The following is a 20,000-nucleotide window of genomic DNA, read 5'->3' on the forward strand; positions in this document are numbered from 1 at the left end:
TCCGCTAATGCTGCACGATTAATCTAATCGCAATCGCAATGTCAGCACGTGCGATTACATAACCGCAAAAGTGTGCGATTATTATTGTTTTTTCACGTCTTTGTGTGTGTGTGTGTGTGTGTGTGTGTGTATATGTGTGTGTGTGCGCCTCCTCTAAACTAACGTTACACGTGACGCAGCAAACACACCTTTCTCTGCCATCACACTGGGCATCAACACTAGCGGGAGACTTCTCCCATGCACTCCTGCAAATAAGTAATGTTATGCGCAGCAAGGTTCACAAACATAACATTTTACCGAGAGGGAGAGAGAGAACATCCATGATCGCTAACAGCGAGCTATGCTAATAACTAGCTAGCCGTTCAGAAAAGCATGTAAACAGCTGTGTAATTAGTGAGAAAGTCAGTAAAATAAGGAGAGAGCTGCAGGTGCTTATGCAGAACTAGTGCACATTTAAGTGCACAGTGGGTAATGAATGACCCCCTGTGATGAAGAATATAGCGAGATTAACAAGGTTGATAGCAGAGAAAACACTGTTGCAGCTGCCAGCAGCAGCACCTCCAGGCTCCTAGCTAGCCTGTCACATGACGCCTTCATGGTCCCTCGATAAAGTCTGCAAATGCACGTTAGAGTGTATCATTGTATTACTGGACAGACATGTAACTAACTTTGCACTCTGAGCCATCTTCTATATGCTGTAACACAGTACAGTTTCTATTTTTCTGGTGTTTCTTTTTTACATGTTTGGGACAGGCAAATGTCACAAAATGTTTTATTCTTTTAAGATAATTTTATTTCAAATTGTTTTATTTATTTTGTTTTAATATATTTTAAATTGTAATATATTTCATGTCTTTTAGTCTGTGATACGTGAAACCGTGGTATTTTTGTCCAAGGTTATCATACCGTCAAAAACTCATGCCGGGCATTGCCGGCACATCCCTAGATACCATTTGTTTATTATATCGCAATCACAATCGCAAATCGCAATATTGTCCACCATAATCGCTAATCGCACCTTTCCCCCAAATCGTGCAGCACTAACTTCCGCCCATTAAAATTTGGACAGAGGAAGTTGTCATTTTCCAAAGAAGAAAACGCTTCAGACCGGAAGGAAGTTTGATGGTATTCGACCAATCACAAGTGGGGAAATGAGGGAATATCCCAGCTTATTTTGTCTGCCTTATCTTTTGACCAACTTTGAGACCCCCAAAGTAGGGTAGGCGGGAGCATTTGTAAGCCAATGCACCCGTCTTGAGAGACTACTGTGAAAGGCGAATGTCTGTCACTCTGTCCTATAGCTATAGCTGATGTGGATACCATTGGCTGGAGATTTGGGTGGAGCAGCACGTAGCCGTTGGGGTCAATGGCAAAGTAGTAGCCGTTTGGTCCAAACTGCAGGAGAAGGGGACAGGGAGGGAGATATCGATTAGAGGAGGGGCTGAAAGAACAGCTATGAAATATGAGACCAAAGTGTAAATATGTTATCTGTATGTATATGTAATGTGTATACATTTCATTGTACAGTATGTATGTTTGTGTGTGTGTGTGTGTGTGTGTGTGTGTGTGTGTGTGTGTGTGTGTGTGTGTGTGCGTGCGTGCGTGCGTGTGTGTGTGTGTGTGTGTGTGTGTGTGTGTGTGTGTGTGTGCGCACGTGCGTGTGTGCGCGCGTGTGTGTGTGTGCGTGCGCGCGTGTGTGTGCGCGCATGTGTGTGCGCGCGTGTGTGCTCTTACAGTGAAGCGGGGTGTCAGTCTCTTGATGTCATCCAGGGAGACATCGATGGCCATAACCCCCAAGATGAGCTGGTTTTGAGGTTTTCCCTGAGATAAAACAGAGGCAAAAACAACAAGGAGTTAGGACCAGAAAGGGTCACTTTATTTCCCTCCAGGTTGAACTGCTTCTCTTGTAGGCCCGGTTCTGAGTGCTGCTGCTCTGTCTGGATGAGTCAAGTCCCTCTGTGCATCCTGACTGATTCCAAAGGAAATGGGGCGCAATTGCAATCTGGTCAGTCTCATTCCCAAAAGTTTTACACGCCACCATGACTCACTGACGAGGCATTTCCAGTCTCCCTTTCAGTCACAGTGGAGGTAGGCCCGTGTCCTTTTTCGAGGTAGACATATTGTGAAGCATCCGTCCGCTCATCTTGAACGGTTTAGCTACCGCATCATTTGTCTCTCTGATCTGTCGGTTTGATCTCTTTTGATTTTGCCACCGCGACACAGCGGATCGCCATCCCGTGGAAGCATGTGGGAGGGCTCTGAGCGACCACGGCGTCAACAAAAGGATATAAGAAAGAGCCACAAGAAAGAGGGGGATGAAAGGAAAGGATGAGACGATAATTGAGTGTATTCATTATGTATGTTTATTGTTTTTTTGTCTGGTAAACATTACGGCATGTCTCAAGACTTAAGCTCTCCCATGGGGGTCAAAGTGTCAGACATGTAGGTTTAGTCAGTCAATATGTTCTGGCAGCAGTATGGATGTGAAAGAGGAAAGAGGAGAAGACACAATGGATAAGTACATAATGAAAATATAGGAATAGTGAGGAAGTAATTAAGTACAACCTGCAAAAAGGTATATCTCATATAATAATGTATTGACTGTATGCAGTATATGCACTACATCAGTGGGGGGGGGATCTTTTGATCAAGTTTTTATTTTTTATTTTCCGGATCCCTCCCCCCCCTCCCTGTAAGGGTGTCGTTGCTCCACCCCCTCTGCCGATCTGGACATAGTTGTAGACTAGCACAAGCCTCCTCAAAGACATGTGGTGGACACCTGACAGCGAGGAGAAGTTTCACCGGCAGGACATGGCGCACGCGGGAGGATCACGCTATTCCCCCCAGTTCGGGTTCCCCCGAGGTGACCAGGGGTGGCACTAGCTTCCCACTGCAGACACGGCCAATTGTGCCTGTATGGACCACTGAGCTAAATAAAGGTATGGACGCCCGACCAAGCCGGAGGTAACACGGGGGCTCGTACCTGCGACCCTCGTGTCGGTAGGCAAGGAATCTACCACTGCACTACCCGGACGCCCGCTACATCAGTGAATGGAGTAACATGAGAATCCATATCAGAAAAATAAGTCTTCTTCCTACCTTCATGCCTCTCTCTTTGTCAGCTTTGGTGTTGGTCTTGTTGAAGACTGGCAGTGTTCCTGTGATCACCAGGCCAAGCTCCTGGCAGACGAAACACATGACATGTTCAGTACAAGCAAATCAATCATGTCAAAAGAAATCACTGTTCACTGTATCAATTCACAGTGGACTCCATGGTACTCTGTGTGTGACCAACACAAAGGAGGCATCTGTTTTTCTACTATTCTGTTGATTGATGACACACTGGATGCCGAACATCTGCAAAATCCTGACAATGGGGAATCTTCCATGGGTGTCGAGGGCTGCAAGCGATGATCTATGAGTTGGTGGAACTCAAGTACCACAGTCTAAAAAAAAGCTGTTTCTAGTAATGAGAGGCAGATCCATTTCTGGTGCAGACAGGAGGTCAGTAAAGTCACACGAGTTGACAGCTTCTTATCAGTAAACTGATGACAACATCCAAACAACTTGTCTCAGTTTATTATAGGCTACCTTCTTATCTGCTGTTAACATTGTTGGGGGACAGAGTTGAAGCTGAGTTTATCAGTGACAAACAACAAATATTTGTGCAGACTCAAATTCTTCCTTCATCTGACAGCAAACAGAACAATTTCCAATCCACTACTGCCAAAGCTCTATTTTTGCCATCACTGTCCTTATACACACTTGTGAGAAAATGTGTGTTTTTATACCTACACGTGTGTGTGAGTGTGTTGTTTGTGCTGCATGTACTAATATACCAGTGCATCCAGGTAGACGTTGGTCCATTGAACCTGCTTGGCCTTTCTGTCAGCCTTGACCATGGGCCTGCCCAAAACATCCAGGTACTCCTGTAGAAAGGAGGGGAGACAGTTCAGTTTTTGCCCCATGCACATCATCCATTCAACCTCAAGGGGGCAGAAGAAACATTGGTTTGTGTATTAAAGTGAGATGGAGAGAGAGATGGACTGAGAGTGAAGTACTCTCAAATTGGAGGAAAAAATAATAAACATAAAGTAGACAAAGGAGAGTGTCCTTGGCAGTGTTGTGCCCCTGTAAGTGAAGGGTGTTGTTTACCTGAGTGTTGATTCTGATGGCACCTATGGATGGGATCTCATAGTAATACCCTGAAACAAAAAGATAAATGTAACATTATTTGATTATTATTCTTTACATAAGATCAATGAACATATGTATCACTTTATCTTAAATATTTCAACTCCTAGCCTGAAATAAAATGTTATTTTGCTTTATCCTAGACTCTGCCGTAAGATTGCTTCAAAGAATATGATGAAAAACAACTGAAAACTATTTTAGAAATTCTAAAAGACATCGTAGGCATTCATATAATTGAAAATGATTGAAGCTTTATTACAGACAACTCGGAGAAACGTCAATATAACCCACTGGATTTGGCATCTACTGTAGATCATCACAAATCTCTATGGGAAATCTATGGGCTACTGAGCCTGTCCTCATGTCCAACTTGTTCTAGACACATCAGATATGAATGGGTGAGTGAAGATTATGTCATGTGGATGTCAGTATAATAACTGACACATCTGATATGAATGGCTGAATGAAAATTATGTCATGTGGATGTCAGTATCATAACAGAGCATCAGGTATGAATGGCTGAATGAAGATTATGTATGTGGATGTCAGTATACTAACAGAGCACTGCTATATTCAGATATGAATGGCTGAATGAAGATTATGTATGTGGATGTCAGTATAATAACAGAGCATCAGATATGAATGGGTGAATGAAGATGATGTCATGTCGAAGTCAGTACTAACAGAGCACTGCTATATTCAGATATGAATGGGTGAATGAAGATTATGTCATGTGGATGTCAGTACTAACAGAGCACTGCTATATTCAGATATGAATGGGTGAATGAAGATTATGTCATGTGGATGGATGTCAGTATACTAACAGAGCACTGCTATATTCAGATATGAATGGGTGAATGAAGATTATGTCATGTGGATGTCAGTATAATAACAGATCACTGCTATTATGTATGTGGGTGTCAGTGTAATAACAGAGCACTCATATGAATGGGTGAATGAAGATGATGTCATGTGGGTGTCAGTGTAATAACAGAGCACTCATATGAATGGGTGAATGAAGATGATGTCATGTGGGTGTCAGTATCAGATATGAATAGGTGAATGAAGATGATGTCATGTGGGTGTCAGTGTAATAACAGAGCACTCATATGAATGGGTAAATGAAGATGATGTCATGTGGATGTCAGTGTAATAACAGAGCACTCATATGAATGGGTGAATGAAGATGATGTCATGTGGGTGTCAGTGTAATAACAGAGCACTCATATGAATGGGTGAATGAAGATGATGTCATGTGGATGTCAGTGTAATAACAGAGCACTCATATGAATGGGTGAATGAAGATGATGTCATGTGGGTGTCAGTGTAATAACAGGAATACGTGTAGTACCTTTGTTGGTGCAAGCCATCCACTTCATTGGTCCTTTGTCGTAGTTGTGTTGACCCACTGAAAAAGTAAAGATGCGCACCTGTAGGGAAGGCAAAGAGTGAAAAGCTGAATTGGATGAAGCACAAAAAATACTATGCAGCACTGCTGAGTGTGTCTCCAGTCATACCGTCTTGTCTGGGTTGTATTTGTCAAAGATCTCCTGTGCCCTCTCCTCTCCTCCGTCGGTGAAGAGCATGATAATCTTGTTACAGTTGGCTCTCGTCCCATTCGTCTGGGGGAGACATAGGCACAAATGTGTTTCTAACCTTGATTTAACCATGCATGGAGGTGAGAGTGTTAGTCATACACTCCCCCCGTCCAGATTTTCCCAGCTGGCCCAGGGATTTGTGCCTGCAACCTAGTTAGTTACCAGTTTGAATAGAACTAACACACAGATTCTAGGGAGGGAAATAATATGGAGCTGCTCTGACAAGAAACTGCAGTATCCGATATGACCAGAAGAGGTCGACACACACTTACCCTTCATTAGAATCCACTGGGACAGAGTTATTATTAGTGTCTGATGTTCAATCATAATTTGCATGAAAGCCAATGGTTCTAAATTATATCAGACTCTAAGTAGATTTCACAAGGTTTCATCAAGCCTCTGGGCTGGTCTGCATATTTCAAGGGACATTGTTGGAAGACAGAAGTAATTACAGCCCACCCCACCAAACACACACTCCTACACCCGTATGTTCCCCAATAACCAAACATAATCCAGTGGTCTTCAACCGAGGGTTCGTGACCGCTAGTGGGTCCACAGAGGTACTGCAGGGGGTCCCCCAATCTTTGCCAAAGTAGTTTGTGAATATTTTAAAAGTTTATTTTAGACTAAAAATTATAATATTGGGTAAACTCCAAGCATTAATAGGAAATAGTAAGCTAATTTTGACAAAAAACATTTACAAAGTGAATCTGATAAAGCAATATGCGAAACGCATTGTTTGCTCCTTTATATTCAGATCATTCAGATTCACGTTAGTAGCCACAGTAGAAGACAACACGATATGCTGTACTGTAGAAAAACAAACACAGAATTTAAAGTGCAGGCCTTTAAAGCAGTGGTTCCCAAACTGGGGAATGCGTACCCCTAGGGAAACATGGAGGTACTACAAGGGGTACTTGAGAGAAAGGGGAAAGTGGAAACATGTAAGAATAAATGATGAAAATAATGAAATGTTAAAATAACTCTTTCACTCAATTTCTTATTTTGTAATGTTATATTCTTCAAAAAGGTGGGTTATCATTCATTCATTGCATCATATGATACGGATAGTTTTCTCTTGCAGTTTTCTAAGCAAAATGTTGTCATCAGGTAAAGGGGGGTACTTGGATTCAGAAATAAGGGAAATGGGGTACTGAAGCCAAACAAGATCCACTGTTATATTATGGGGGTGATGGGGGGGTGGGGGTGGTTAGGATCATGTCGGGTGTGTGTGTGTGTGTGTGTGTGTGTGTGTGTGGGGGGGGGGGGGCAGGAATGCTCCTACAGCTATATCAAACACAAACACACGCACAACACAATGAACACAGTAGCACGTACCGGGCCGAGCTGCTGGAAGGCCAGCTGGAAGCCAGCCCTGTAGTTGGTGATGCCCTTGGCGGTGATGCTGTTCACAGCGTCCTTCAGGATCTTCTTGTTCCTCACATTGGCCTGCACCAGGTTCTCGAAGCACGCCGCCTGGCTGGCCTTCTCATTGAACTGGAGGGGAGAGGGAAGGAGGGATGACGGGAAGCAGAGGGAAGGCACTTGCACATATTTTCTGTTAAATATGTGTTTTTTCTCCTTGGTCGCGCTTGCATGCAGTGTTTGTTAACCTATGGGTTGGGCCCCAACGCAGACCGAGGACTTGTTTGTGGAGAGTCCCAATATGAAAAGATTGGTAAGACAATGTATTTTGATGGACCTGGGCCTCAGAGAGAGACTGAATTAATTTAATTGTGATCCCAGGTAAAAGAAAAACAAGACTAAAATATAATATTATTACCATTCTGACTGATTATGTAACTTTTCCCCTTCATGCTATGCTTATTCTTACGCACTCATTACTGATGCATCTAGTTTAAAAAAGTGACACATTTAACTCTTTGACACTGTGGCTTGTAAATATCCATCCTGTGTGAGATAAAATCAGTCTAATAATGTAAACGGACCGAAGTGAGCTATAGGTAGAGAAGGTAGGATTGGCAGGAGAAGAGGTAGGGATGTGAGAAAAGTGGCATAAGGAGGTAAAAACAAACAGAGAGCTTGATTATGGAGGTATGATGCCATAGAGACAGACATTACCTGGTTCAATTACATTAACACAGTTCTATATGCCAAGTGTCTTCAGATTAACATGAGTGAATAGTTAATGTGGAAGAGCAGATGGAACTCAATCAATTCATGCAGACACACAAATATATACACATACACATCACACACACACACACACGCGCACACACACACACACACACACACACACACACACACACACACACACACACACACACACACACACACACACACACACACACACACACACACACACACACACACACACACACACACACACACACACACACACACACACACCTACACACCCACACAATCTACAGAGGACCGGGGCATGGCTCATTAATTCCTAACATCTGTCTTGGCCACAACAGCACCTTTCCAATCATGATTTCACACACACACACACACACACACACACACACACACACACACACACACACACACACACACACACACACACACACACACACACATACACACACACACACACACACACGCACACACACACACACACGCACACACACACACACGCGCGCACACACACACGCGCACGCACGCACACACACACACACACACACACACACACCTACTGTACACACACCCTCCCACGCACCCACGCACGCACGTACGTGCACACACACACACACACACACACACACACACACACACACACCTACTGTACACATGTTTAAATATACATACTACAGCATGCGCTGGGACGCATCATCAGTGATGTTAACTGGGGTCGTAAGGTGTTTCGGGGCTGTCAACATCATACACCCTCGCCCAGTAGACCCAGCCGAGGCCGATTAAGACCCCGACCCGCGTCCCGGAAGCAGCCGCTCACGGATCAGCCTTCCTACTCTGTCTGCAACGTTGCCCGCGGAAAGGTAGCACGCCCAATCCGCTGCAATAGAGTTAGTGCTACACCGCAGTATTGAAAGACCCTTCGGTGCATGGAGGGCTAAGGCCCTGTGGGTTAATCCAGGCCGCGCTCCTCCTTCGTCTCACCAGACCCTCCCTGGGGAAAAGGCAATCCTACCATGCCGTACCATGGGCAGAGAGGATGCCTCAAGAAGGCCTGTGCGCTGCACGTCATTGCCTGCGCCGAGTAACTCGCTCTAGCCTGAAGCCCCCGAGGCCGCGTCGATCTTTACACAGATTTTCAGGAGGCTAATCCGTAGCGTTTGTGGATTTCTCCCTCACGAGAGAGCCAGGCTGGGGTGCTAAACCCATCCCGTAGCGGATGCCGTCTCTCCGACCGTCAACTGTCTCTTCAGCTTGTCACCAAACTATACTTGGTTGTCACCTAGTCTATTCCTAAGTGTCACTGGCCAGGGGAGCCAGGATTCTATGTTTAAATATACATACTACAGCATGCGCTGGGACGTGTCATCAGTGATGTTAACTGGGGTCGTAAGGTGTTTCGGGGCTGTCAACATCATACACCCTCGCCCAGTAGACCCAGCCGAGGCCGATTAAGACCCCGACCCGCGTCCCGGAAGCAGCCGCTCACGGATCAGCCTTCCTACTCTGTCTGCAACGTTGCCCACGGAAGGGTAGCACGCCCAATCCGCTGCAATAGTTAGTGCTACACTGCAGTATTGTAAGACCCTTCAGTGCATGGAGGGTCTAAGGCCCTGTGGGTGACTCCAGGCCGCGCTCCTCCTTCGTCTCACCAGACCCTCCCTGGGGAAAAGGCAATCCTACCATGCCGTACCATGGGCAGAGAGGATGCCTCAACCTCCACACACCCTCCCACACACGCACGCACCCACACACACCTACTGTACACACACCCTCCACACACACACACACACACACACACACACACACACACACACACACACACACACACACACACACACACACACACACACACACACACACGGGATGTGCATGGATACTGCTCCAATACTGATACTATTTCCAAAAACACCAATTGGAATATGACCTCCAACACATCACACACTTCCCCCCCTTTATCTTTCTGTACATCCTCTTAGACCCGCTCAGCTGATTATAAGCCAATTGTAGATGAACAATCTGCTTGGGATGTCTTTTTTTATCATGTTTTTTCCAACCCAACCGGTTTTTTCGGATTTCTCCTCGTTTTCTCCCCAATTGTACATGGCAAATTCCCTGTCCCGGTCGTGGCTCCACCCCCTCTGCCGATCTGGGAGGGTTGTAGACTTGCACACGCTTTCTCCCCCTCATGAAAAAGTACTACTGAATCACTAGACAAAACCTATTTGTGTAGTAGTGGCTATGTAGTGACATGTAAGAATGGTGCAGTGAATCTGTAGTTTATACACTATTCACGATGTTCCAGTAGAGTTCTATAGTTTTCAGTAGTAATCAAGCAGAGAATTTTGCTACTTGGTGTTAGTAGTAACAAAGCTGTTAAAACACTACTGCTTCACTACACAGGCATTTAAATAGTAATCATGTAGAGGTTCTACTACTTGCTTGTATAGTGAATATGTAGTCACAACACTACACATTTTAAGTAGTGATCATGTAGAGGTTCTACTACGGTACTTGCTTGTATACATTACAAATATGAAGATCGTCAAGACAAAGTTAAATTAAAATAAGTAATGCTATACATGATTTTTAAAAGTGTAAATACATAGACAATATTCAGTCAATTCAATAATGTATTTGAAATAAAGCTTGTGTATGCTCATTCTTGTTTGATAAGAATAATTTATATGCATGATAATTATAGCATGATACTGAATAGGCAACTAGTAGCAAATGTGTCAGTTTTCAATAGTAATTCAAAAGGGTTTGTGTAGAAATAAAAAGAAATTCAATAGTGATCAGTAGTGCTAAAACACTACACATACAGAAGGATGTAGTAATTCCATAGGGATTGTGAAGGCATACAGTGTAGTAAATGTGTAAGCATTGTGTAGTAATTCAATAATAAATGTGAAGGGATGAGTAGTGTTTATATAGTCATTTCCCAAAAGCCAAATAGTGAGACAGAAGTAATTAAGTAGTAATCATGCAGTGATTTAAATAGTCATTACCAGTAGTGATCAGTAGTGAAAGGGGCCAATTCTCTACTCATTACTACATAAATCACTACACACCTCAATAGCAATCAAGTAGTGAAACGTTAGGGTTGTACTACAACCCGGGTTTTACGAGTGAGAAGGAGAGCTCCACTTCTTACTCGTAAAACCCAGGTTGTAGTACAACCCTAACGTTTAGTAATTCAATAATAAATGTGAAGGGATGAGTAGTGTTTATATAGTCATTTCCCAAAAGCCAAATAGTGAGACAGAAGTAATTAAGTAGTAATCATGCAGTGATTTAAATAGTCATTACCAGTAGTGATCAGTAGTGAAAGGGGCCAATTATCTACTCATTACTACATAAATCACTACACACCTCAATAGCAATCAAGTAGTGGAACAGTAGCTTTTTCTGTAGATATTGTATAGTAGTGATGATTAGTGATTCAGTAGTACTTTTTCATGAGGGCCGATACATGTGCAGTTGCCAGTCGCTTCTTTTCACCTGACAGGATCACGCTATTCCCCCCTTAATCCGGCTTCCCACCCATAGGCACGGCCAATTGTGCCTGTATGGATGCCCGATCAAGCCGGAGGTAACACAGGTCTCTAACCTGCCACCCTTGTGTTGGTAGGCACTACCTGGACGCCCTGTGTTACATTATTTTGTGCACAATCATTGTCATTTTGAGGCAGGTGTGAGCTAGGGGTTTCACAGATGTAGCCTAGTTGACTATCAAAACCACTAGTCGATACTGTGCATCATAGTCGACCAATTAGTTCATCTGTGGTTTTAGGAATAAACAATATAAATAAATAAATTAATAATTTTAACGTAGATTTGTTTGAACAATAATTTCCTACATTATGCCATGTTAAATAAACATCTATGTTGTTACTGCAAGTTGCTTTAGCGGCTCATTTGTAAACAGCCTCTCATAGTGCTTTCAGACAGACACGGTTCTGGTTCTGGCTCCGGCTCCGTTCTGGAGTCTCAGAACCTTGGTGCTTTCTGGCGAACCAGCCCGTGTTCACACCAGTTTAAGCGGAACCAAAGTGGGAGGACATTATTCGGTAGTCCTTCTTCAGTTTATTCTTTATTTTTTTAAGCTTATTAATTATTTGGTCTGGCGTTCGAGTGAACCCAGCCTTGGCCCTCTCTTCTGCAAGTTCGGCATACGACTTGCTCTTTCTTGTACTGCTTTCTAGCTTTTCTTGAGATTCGGTAGATGCCCAAATCACCACTAAACATTTGGGTCCCTATCGTTGCATCGGCGCTGTTTCTAGACCGAGCGGCTGGCGCAGCTCAAATCAGTGGGCGTGGACCAGCGCACTTGATATCGTCGTGCTGGCGCTAGACGCAGCCTCAACCATTACAACCACGCCTTTTAAGCGTAAAATTATGCACCGTCATTGGATAACTGCAATAAACGAATCGCACGCTTGCCTTTTTAGCTCCAATTCCAGTGATCCCGCAAAACCAGACGAAAGCCAAACGCTCTGCCCCCCCCCCCCCCCCTCCCTTCATCCAGTCTGTCTGTCTGCATTATAGGCTATTATTCCATATTATTATGCTTCTCAAACCAATCTAACTGCAGTTTCAATACTGCAAGCATGTAAATACGCTACACTATAGCAAGATCAAAGTGAAAATAATGTACTAAACGCATCAGCTAGAAAAATATAGCCTATGGGGCGCTAGCGAGCAGGCAATGGAGTAGGTCGTGTGTTAGTTGAGCTCTGCGCAAAACTTGATATAATTCCCTTTTTTGATACTCTACAGATACAAAAAACGACCCAAAGCGTCACTAAAACCTTCCAACCGGTTTTAGTTATTTATTTTTCATGCAAATGGCAAGTAGCCTCCAGAAATACAAATACATTACACGGAAAACTGCAGCTGAGAGTGAGAAGGACATGCCAGGCCGCCCCGAACAAGCAGACATGGCGGACATGAAAGCCGAGATACTTTCCTCACTCAAAATGGAGATAGCGGAGCTTTTCCAAACGGAGCTGAAGAAAGTGCTGACTGCGGAGTTTGGAACAGTTAAGTCGGAGTTACAAGCGGTTAAAACTGAGATTGCAAACAACACTGCAATATTACGTTCCGACTTGGAAGCAATGAAAACAACAATGTCGGATATGGAGCGCGGCTTGTCTTCCTGCTCAGACGATGTGACAGTTTTGCAAAACACAGTGAAGAAACTGGAGAAAAGTGTGGAGAATCTACAGGATAAATGTGTGGACATGGAAGGGAGAATGCGGAGATCAAACATCCGTATACTGAACGTGGCGGAAGAACCTGATTCATGCTCGCCAGCTTCTGTCTCAAAGTTGATCAAAGAGGCCCTGAAGATGGATAAAGACCCGCTGATTGACAGATCGCATCGGGCTCTTCAGCCGAAGAGACCAGATGGCAAGCCTCGAGCCATAATAGCAAAGCTGCACTATCATCAGGACTGTGTTGAAATCCTTCGTCGTGCCAGAGAGGCGGGTACACTACGCTACAAGGAATCCACCATCTCCGTGTTCCCCGACTACCCACCAAGTATCGCTCGTGCCAGGTCGGCGTTCAATGAGGTCAAAAAGCTGCTTCGAGGACGAGACGGCGTCCGCTACGGACTCCTTCATCCAGCCCGGCTTCGCATCACACACAACGGGACTGACAGACAGTTTCAAGATGCGAGTGAAGCCATGGCATATGTGAAGAACAGCATCCTCTAAGGAAAAACGGCTCGGAGGGGTCCCAAAATTCACCTTTTACATCTCGTGAAGTATTTCCCCCCCCCCCCCTCTTCTCCCTCTCCCCGTCTTATCTAGCTACCTTTCTCCCCATGGCCGCTATTTGGTGAGTAAATGAACATTACGTCATATACATAGGCACACGAACACTGCCAATGTTGAAGCTGGAGCAAAAGAGGATATGGCTCGAAATATGTTATGTTGGGGAGATAAATACGTTAAAAATATCGTTTTTGTTACATTTACGGTTTACATAAAGGGTCATCTGTCCTTTTTTTTTTCAAATATATATATAATTGCACTCGAGAGAATATATGCTGATGCTGAGTGATGGACTGAGACAGTCTCAAAACGAGACTGAAACCATGCATGGCCTATGAGAAAGATACTACTCCCTAAAGAAAGACGGTTCTGAAGGGTTCCCAAATGTACCTTCTATATTTTGTTGAGATGTTTTGTTTCGATGGTACGCTTGATTGCTATCTTTGGGAGATAAGCTACTTATTACTGTTTGATAGCCACAGTTACATTTATTTTATTTATTTTTAATTCCTGGTCATGTTTATGGTTTACATAAATGGTCATCTCTGGGTTTTTTATTTTGTTTTTGTTGTTTTGCAATTGCACTTGAGAATATATAATGACCAGGAAATGCTTACCGGTGGCATTGAGTACTGGACTGAGAGGAGGCTCCAAGATGCGACCGCTATGGCATATGTGAAAGACGCCATCCTCTAAGGAAAGACGATTCTGAAGGGTACCTAAAGTCACCTTCTTTACTTTGTGAGATGTTTTTCTCCCCAGCCCTTTTATCTATCAACTTTCTTTTTTCTTCTTCTTCTATGACCCTCATTTGGTGAGTAAACGGACATTGCGTCATACAAACCCATGAATACTGCCAATGTTGAAGTAGGAACAAAAGAGAGTATGGCTTGACTAATGTTATTTGGGGGAGATAAGCTATTGATTACTTATTATGGTTGATAACCACAGTAAAAAAAGGGGAAAACATCTCTTGTCATGGTTTACATCAATGGTCTATATTGCTCTATTTCTGTTTTTTTGTATATATATACATATATATAATTGCACTTAGCAATATATAATGACCAGGAAATGCTTCATGGTGCTGGTTTACTGTTGGGCACCTTTCTTTTTTTTATTTTTTTTTATTTAATTTTCTTATCTTATATAATAACAGGGAATTATCTGTTGAAATTCAATCAAGAGCAGAGCGAACTGCTAGACTAGTGTTTCCTCACACAAGCACTTAATGTGTGGATACTTTTGCGAGGGGTCTAGTAGTCACCAAGTTCCTAATGGTGACTGGGTAGGGGAAACTATTACACCAAATTGTTTTTGTATGTTTGTCTTCCCTTTTGTTTTGTCTGTTAATATGTTAGTGGAGGGGTTCTTCGTTGTATGTAAATTCATGGGATATATGTTCTTTATAACAGAAAATGGTTAGGCCACAATTGAATATGAACGTGAATAAGCCAGGCGGTTACCAGGTAACTTTTGTGAGTTGGAACGTCAAATCCTTAAACCATCCAGTAAAACGCAAGAAAGTACTTTCACATCTGAAACAGCTTAATGTAGGGATTGCTTTCCTCCAAGAAACCCATTTAAACACATTTGATCATTCTAGACTGAGAGGGGGTTGGGTAGGTCAATTTTATCACTCGAACTTCCACTCTAAATCTAGAGGAGCTGCAATTCTTATTAATAAGAATGTCCCATTCATCATGTCAACAGTTGAGGTAGATTCCGCTGGTCGCTACGTAATAGTGGTAGGCAGACTAAATAACACTCCTGTCATTCTGGCGAATGTATATGCACCTAATTGGGATGACAGTACATTTTTTAATCGCTTTTTTTCATGTCTACCCAGTATGGACACACATCATCTTATATTGGGAGGAGACATGAATTGTGTGCTGTCACCTGCCCTGGATCGTAGCTCACCCAAAACTATAGCTTTATCTAAATCAGCGCTGGCAATTCAGCAATTTCTTAATACGTATGGGGTAGCTGATACATGGCGCTTCCGGAACCCTAAAAGCAGGAGCTATTCTTTTTACTCACCAGTCCATAAAACGTACTCACGCATAGACTATTTTTTCCTAGACAGTGAGTTGCTTCCACTTATTAGTGAATGTGATTATCAGGCAATAGTAATATCAGACCATGCACCATTACTGATGACCTTGTGTATACCAACCACACACTCTAGCTACCGTCCATGGCGTCTTAATACGCTGCTACTCTCTGATGAAAGATTTGTCAGATTCATCTCAAATGAGATAACTGAATATTTAGTGCGTAATCAAACCCCGGGAATGTCCTCCTCAATCATTTGGGAATCAATGAAGGCGTATCTTCGGGGGCAAATTATATCATATAGCGCCCAAATTAAAAAAGTCCACGATGAACGCCTTAAAAAATTAACTAAAGATATCCTACAACTTGATGGAGTATTGGCTCACTCCCCATCACCTGACTTATTTAAGCAACGGCTGATTCTCCATACTGAATTTAATCTCCTATCCACAAGATATGCTGAAAATCTTATAAATAAATCAAGGCACAAGATGTATGAATATGGCGAAAAGACTGGTAAGATTTTGGCTCATCAATTACGTCAACAGAATGTAGATAAATCTATAGTTGCAATAAATAATGAGATGGGCGTTAGAACCACAGACCCCTTAGACATTAATCAATGTTTTCAGACATATTATTCAAAGCTTTATACGTCAGAATCCAGTAATGATAAATCTATGTTTGATTCTTTCTTTAGTAACCTTAACACTCCCACAATTGAGGAGGAAACTGCCACAGATTTAGAAAATCCATTTACAGCAGACGAATTTGTTAGTGCAACCAGGTCCATGCAAAATGGAAAAACCCCCGGACCAGACGGATATCCGAGTGAATTTTTTAAAAAGTTTGCCACTCAACTTGCTCCTATTCTACTCTCAGTCTATGAAGAATCATTTACATCTGGCTCATTACCTGAAACAATGAGACAGGCAGTTATTTCACTAATTCCTAAAAAAGACAGGAACCCCTTGGAATGTGGCTCGTACCGACCCATTTCTTTACTGAATGTTGATAGTAAGCTGCTTGCCAAAATGTTAGCCCGCCGTTTAGAAACAGTTTTACCTTCTGTCATTTCTGATGATCAGACAGGATTTATCAGAAACCGTTACTCTTTTTTTAATATACGTAGGCTGATGAATATCCTTTACAATCCCACTCCATCCGATACTCCTGAGATACTTTTATCGCTCGATGCCGAGAAAGCGTTTGATCGGGTGGAGTGGGATTATCTGTTCTATACCCTAAAAAAATTTGGATTTGGTGAAAAATTTACATCATGGATTCAGGTCCTCTACTCTCTCCCGGTGGCAGCAGTTCGTACGAACACAAAACTGTCCTCCTTCTTCTCATTGGGTCGTGGGACCAGACAAGGATGTCCCTTGTCTCCCCTTCTATTTGCGTTGGCTATTGAGCCGTTAGCAATTGCGCTACGTGGTGACATTTTAATTCCAGGCATAAGGAGGAAAAATTCTGAACATAAGGTCTCCCTCTACGCGGATGATATGCTCTTGTACTTGTCCGAACCGTTAAACAGCCTGCCACAAACACTCAAACTACTAACTACATTTGGGAAGATATCGGGCTATAAAATTAACACACAAAAAAGTGAACTTATGCCTATTAACCCTGCAGCTAAGCAGATTGTCTTTAGTTCATTGCCCTTTAGAATAAGTACAACTAAATTTAAATATCTTGGAATATGGATTACTCACAATTTTAAACATCTTTATAAAGCTAACTTCCCCCCACTTATAGACACTCTCAAAAAAGATCTGGAACGTTGGAATCTATTGTCATTTTCATTAGGAGGTAGAATCAACACCATTAAAATGAACGTATTGCCTAGGTTTTTATACCTGTTTCAATGTATACCAATCTTTTTGACAAAATCTTTTTTTCTGATTTTAGATAAGTTGATTTCTTTCTTTATTTGGAATAAGAAGAATCCGCGAATACGTAAGAGCATTTTACAGCGACATCGTGTAGATGGAGGACTATCGTTACCCAACTTTCAATATTACTATTGGGCAGCCAATATACGCGCTATGGCTTATTGGCTTAAACCATCACAGGTGAGCAGTCCCAAATGGTTGCAGCTGGAAAACATGTCATGTGGGCCCGCCTCTTTACATGCTTTACTTTGTTCCAAATTCCCATTGTCTGAACCTATATCCAGTTACTCTGTGAACCCAGTAGTCAAACACTCTATGAAAGTCTGGGCACAGTTTAGACGAGCTTTTTCACTTAATAATTTGTCAATAAATGCCCCTATAACAAGAAATAATATGTTTAAGCCATCTATTATAGATGGGTCCTTCAATACCTGGGCCAAGAACGGATTAGCCAAATTAAAAGATTTATATATTGATGATAATTTCGCATCATTCGAACAGTTGAGTTTAAAATTCAAAATCCCCAACTTTCAGTTCTATAAATATTTACAGCTTCGTAGTTTTGTATCTTCATGTTCGGTTCATTACCCATCATTACCGCCCAGCTCTCTCCTTGAATCTGTTTTGGAGCTTAGCTCTTACCCCAAAGGGAGTATTGGAAGGATCTATACCTCACTCAACTCTCACAATCTAGAACCCTTGATACATTTAAAAAATCAATGGGAGGAAGAATTAGATACAGATCTTTCTGAGGATGTATGGGAGTCCATATTAGAAAAAATATTCTCATCTTCAATTTGTTTAAAACATAAAGTCATACAATTCAAGATTGTACATAGACTGCATTGGTCCAGGGCGAGATTGGCCAAATTTACACCAGACATGGATCCCAATTGTGATCGCTGTCAAACAACCCCAGCCACTTTATCACATATGTTTTGGCTTTGCCCAAAATTAGTAGATTTTTGGCAGTCCATATTTAAATTCTTTTCTGATATACTGGAAATATCCATTGAACCTCTTGCCATAATTGCAATCTTTGGTGTGATACCGCGTGATCTCTCCCTCAACCAATGCAGCAAAAAGATGATAGCGTTTGGTACACTTCTGGCCAGAAGACTTGTACTCCTTAAATGGAAAGACAAGTTTCCTCCAACTTTTAATCACTGGGTCAGAGATCTCATGTATCATCTAACCCTAGAAAAAATCAGATACGCTACAAGGGGTTGTGCCCTCGACTTTTATACCATCTGGCAGCCAGTCCTGGACCAGGTAGAGAAAATGGACGCTAAAAGCATTTCAAATATATAGATTTACCCCCCCCCCCTTTCTCATATTTATTTTCATTAATCTGTTGTTGTTGTTGTTGTATGTTTTTTCTTTTCTTTCTTTTTCTTTTGTGTGTATTTGTGTATTGATATACTGTGATGTATGATGTGGTGTAATAGGCCAGGGGTTCTTGTGGGATGGGTTTTTGTTTAAAAGTGTCAAGTGCATTTGAATTTGTATTTTGTATTTTGTATATTATACAGAAAACAAATAAAAAAACTTTGAACAAAAAAAAAGAAAAATATAGCCTATTAGATTGGTGAAAGTTTGTCCAGAAAGATATCATTTTCTCTCCCCTGCTGCAGGTAGAATGATGCACATAAATATACCCTACATTATGTAAAGTCATTGCATAAATGTGTTTTTATTGTAAAACTAAATGTCAAGTAGGGCCAAGTTATTGGAGCGGACATCACAGTATAGCACATCACAGAAGCGCGTTCCGCTGTCACTTATCTAAATCACGTTAAACCCACAAGGGGTATATATAGGCTCAAGAGGACATATATGTTTCACATAGGGTGGTGTTTCATTTCGATGTTTTATTTGGTCCAATATTGAAATGTTCTACAATTGCAGGTTGTCTTACCATTAGACATTATTTTAGATCTACCTTTTATATCTATTTCGGCTCATTTGGTTGCTATTTAGTAGCGAAATGGAGGACCCAATTGCATGCTGGGAGTGGACATTCACAGGCAGTAAACTTACAACTGCTATTTCCTATGGGAAGCTGGGTGCTGCTATGTGTTGTGTCTGTTTGAGCGAGGGAGTCAGAGAGAGAGAGAGAAGGGTGACTCAGAGGCAGAAGAGCACTGGCGCACTGAATAGGCCTGGTTTCAGAGAGAGACAGAGAAGGGTGACAGGGGAGAGGCACAAGTGCACTGGCGCACTGAATAGGCCTGGTTTTCAAAGGCGCAAAGCGCTAAATTTACGGCAGGTGCGAAGATAGCAGTACGCCGGTATTTAAGGCCGACACGCCCACTTTGGCCCATTCTGGGACTGCGCCACGCCCATTCGGCCTAAAGCGCATTTGGCAGCGT

The 20,000-nt window shown here is 42.5% G+C and overlaps 1 protein-coding gene across 1 annotated transcript in view; it reads right to left on the minus strand.

Moving 5' to 3' along the window:
• The window catches only part of cacna2d1a (calcium channel, voltage-dependent, alpha 2/delta subunit 1a), a 205,242-nt gene that overhangs the window by 47,234 nt on the left and 138,008 nt on the right, over positions 1 to 20,000 (minus strand). Inside the window, exons 11-18 of the mRNA XM_083658048.1 lie at positions 7,131 to 7,289; positions 5,712 to 5,816; positions 5,546 to 5,624; positions 4,156 to 4,205; positions 3,840 to 3,929; positions 3,100 to 3,180; positions 1,735 to 1,818; positions 1,321 to 1,395 (exon numbers count right to left, since the gene is read on the minus strand). Of these exons, the coding sequence (XP_083514174.1) occupies positions 1,321 to 1,395; positions 1,735 to 1,818; positions 3,100 to 3,180; positions 3,840 to 3,929; positions 4,156 to 4,205; positions 5,546 to 5,624; positions 5,712 to 5,816; positions 7,131 to 7,289 (723 nt within the window). The remainder of the gene's footprint in view (positions 1 to 1,320; positions 1,396 to 1,734; positions 1,819 to 3,099; positions 3,181 to 3,839; positions 3,930 to 4,155; positions 4,206 to 5,545; positions 5,625 to 5,711; positions 5,817 to 7,130; positions 7,290 to 20,000) is intronic.

Source organism: Poromitra crassiceps, assembly GCF_964638095.1.
Source record: "Poromitra crassiceps genome assembly, chromosome: 2".
Lineage (NCBI taxonomy): Eukaryota > Metazoa > Chordata > Actinopteri > Beryciformes > Melamphaidae > Poromitra > Poromitra crassiceps.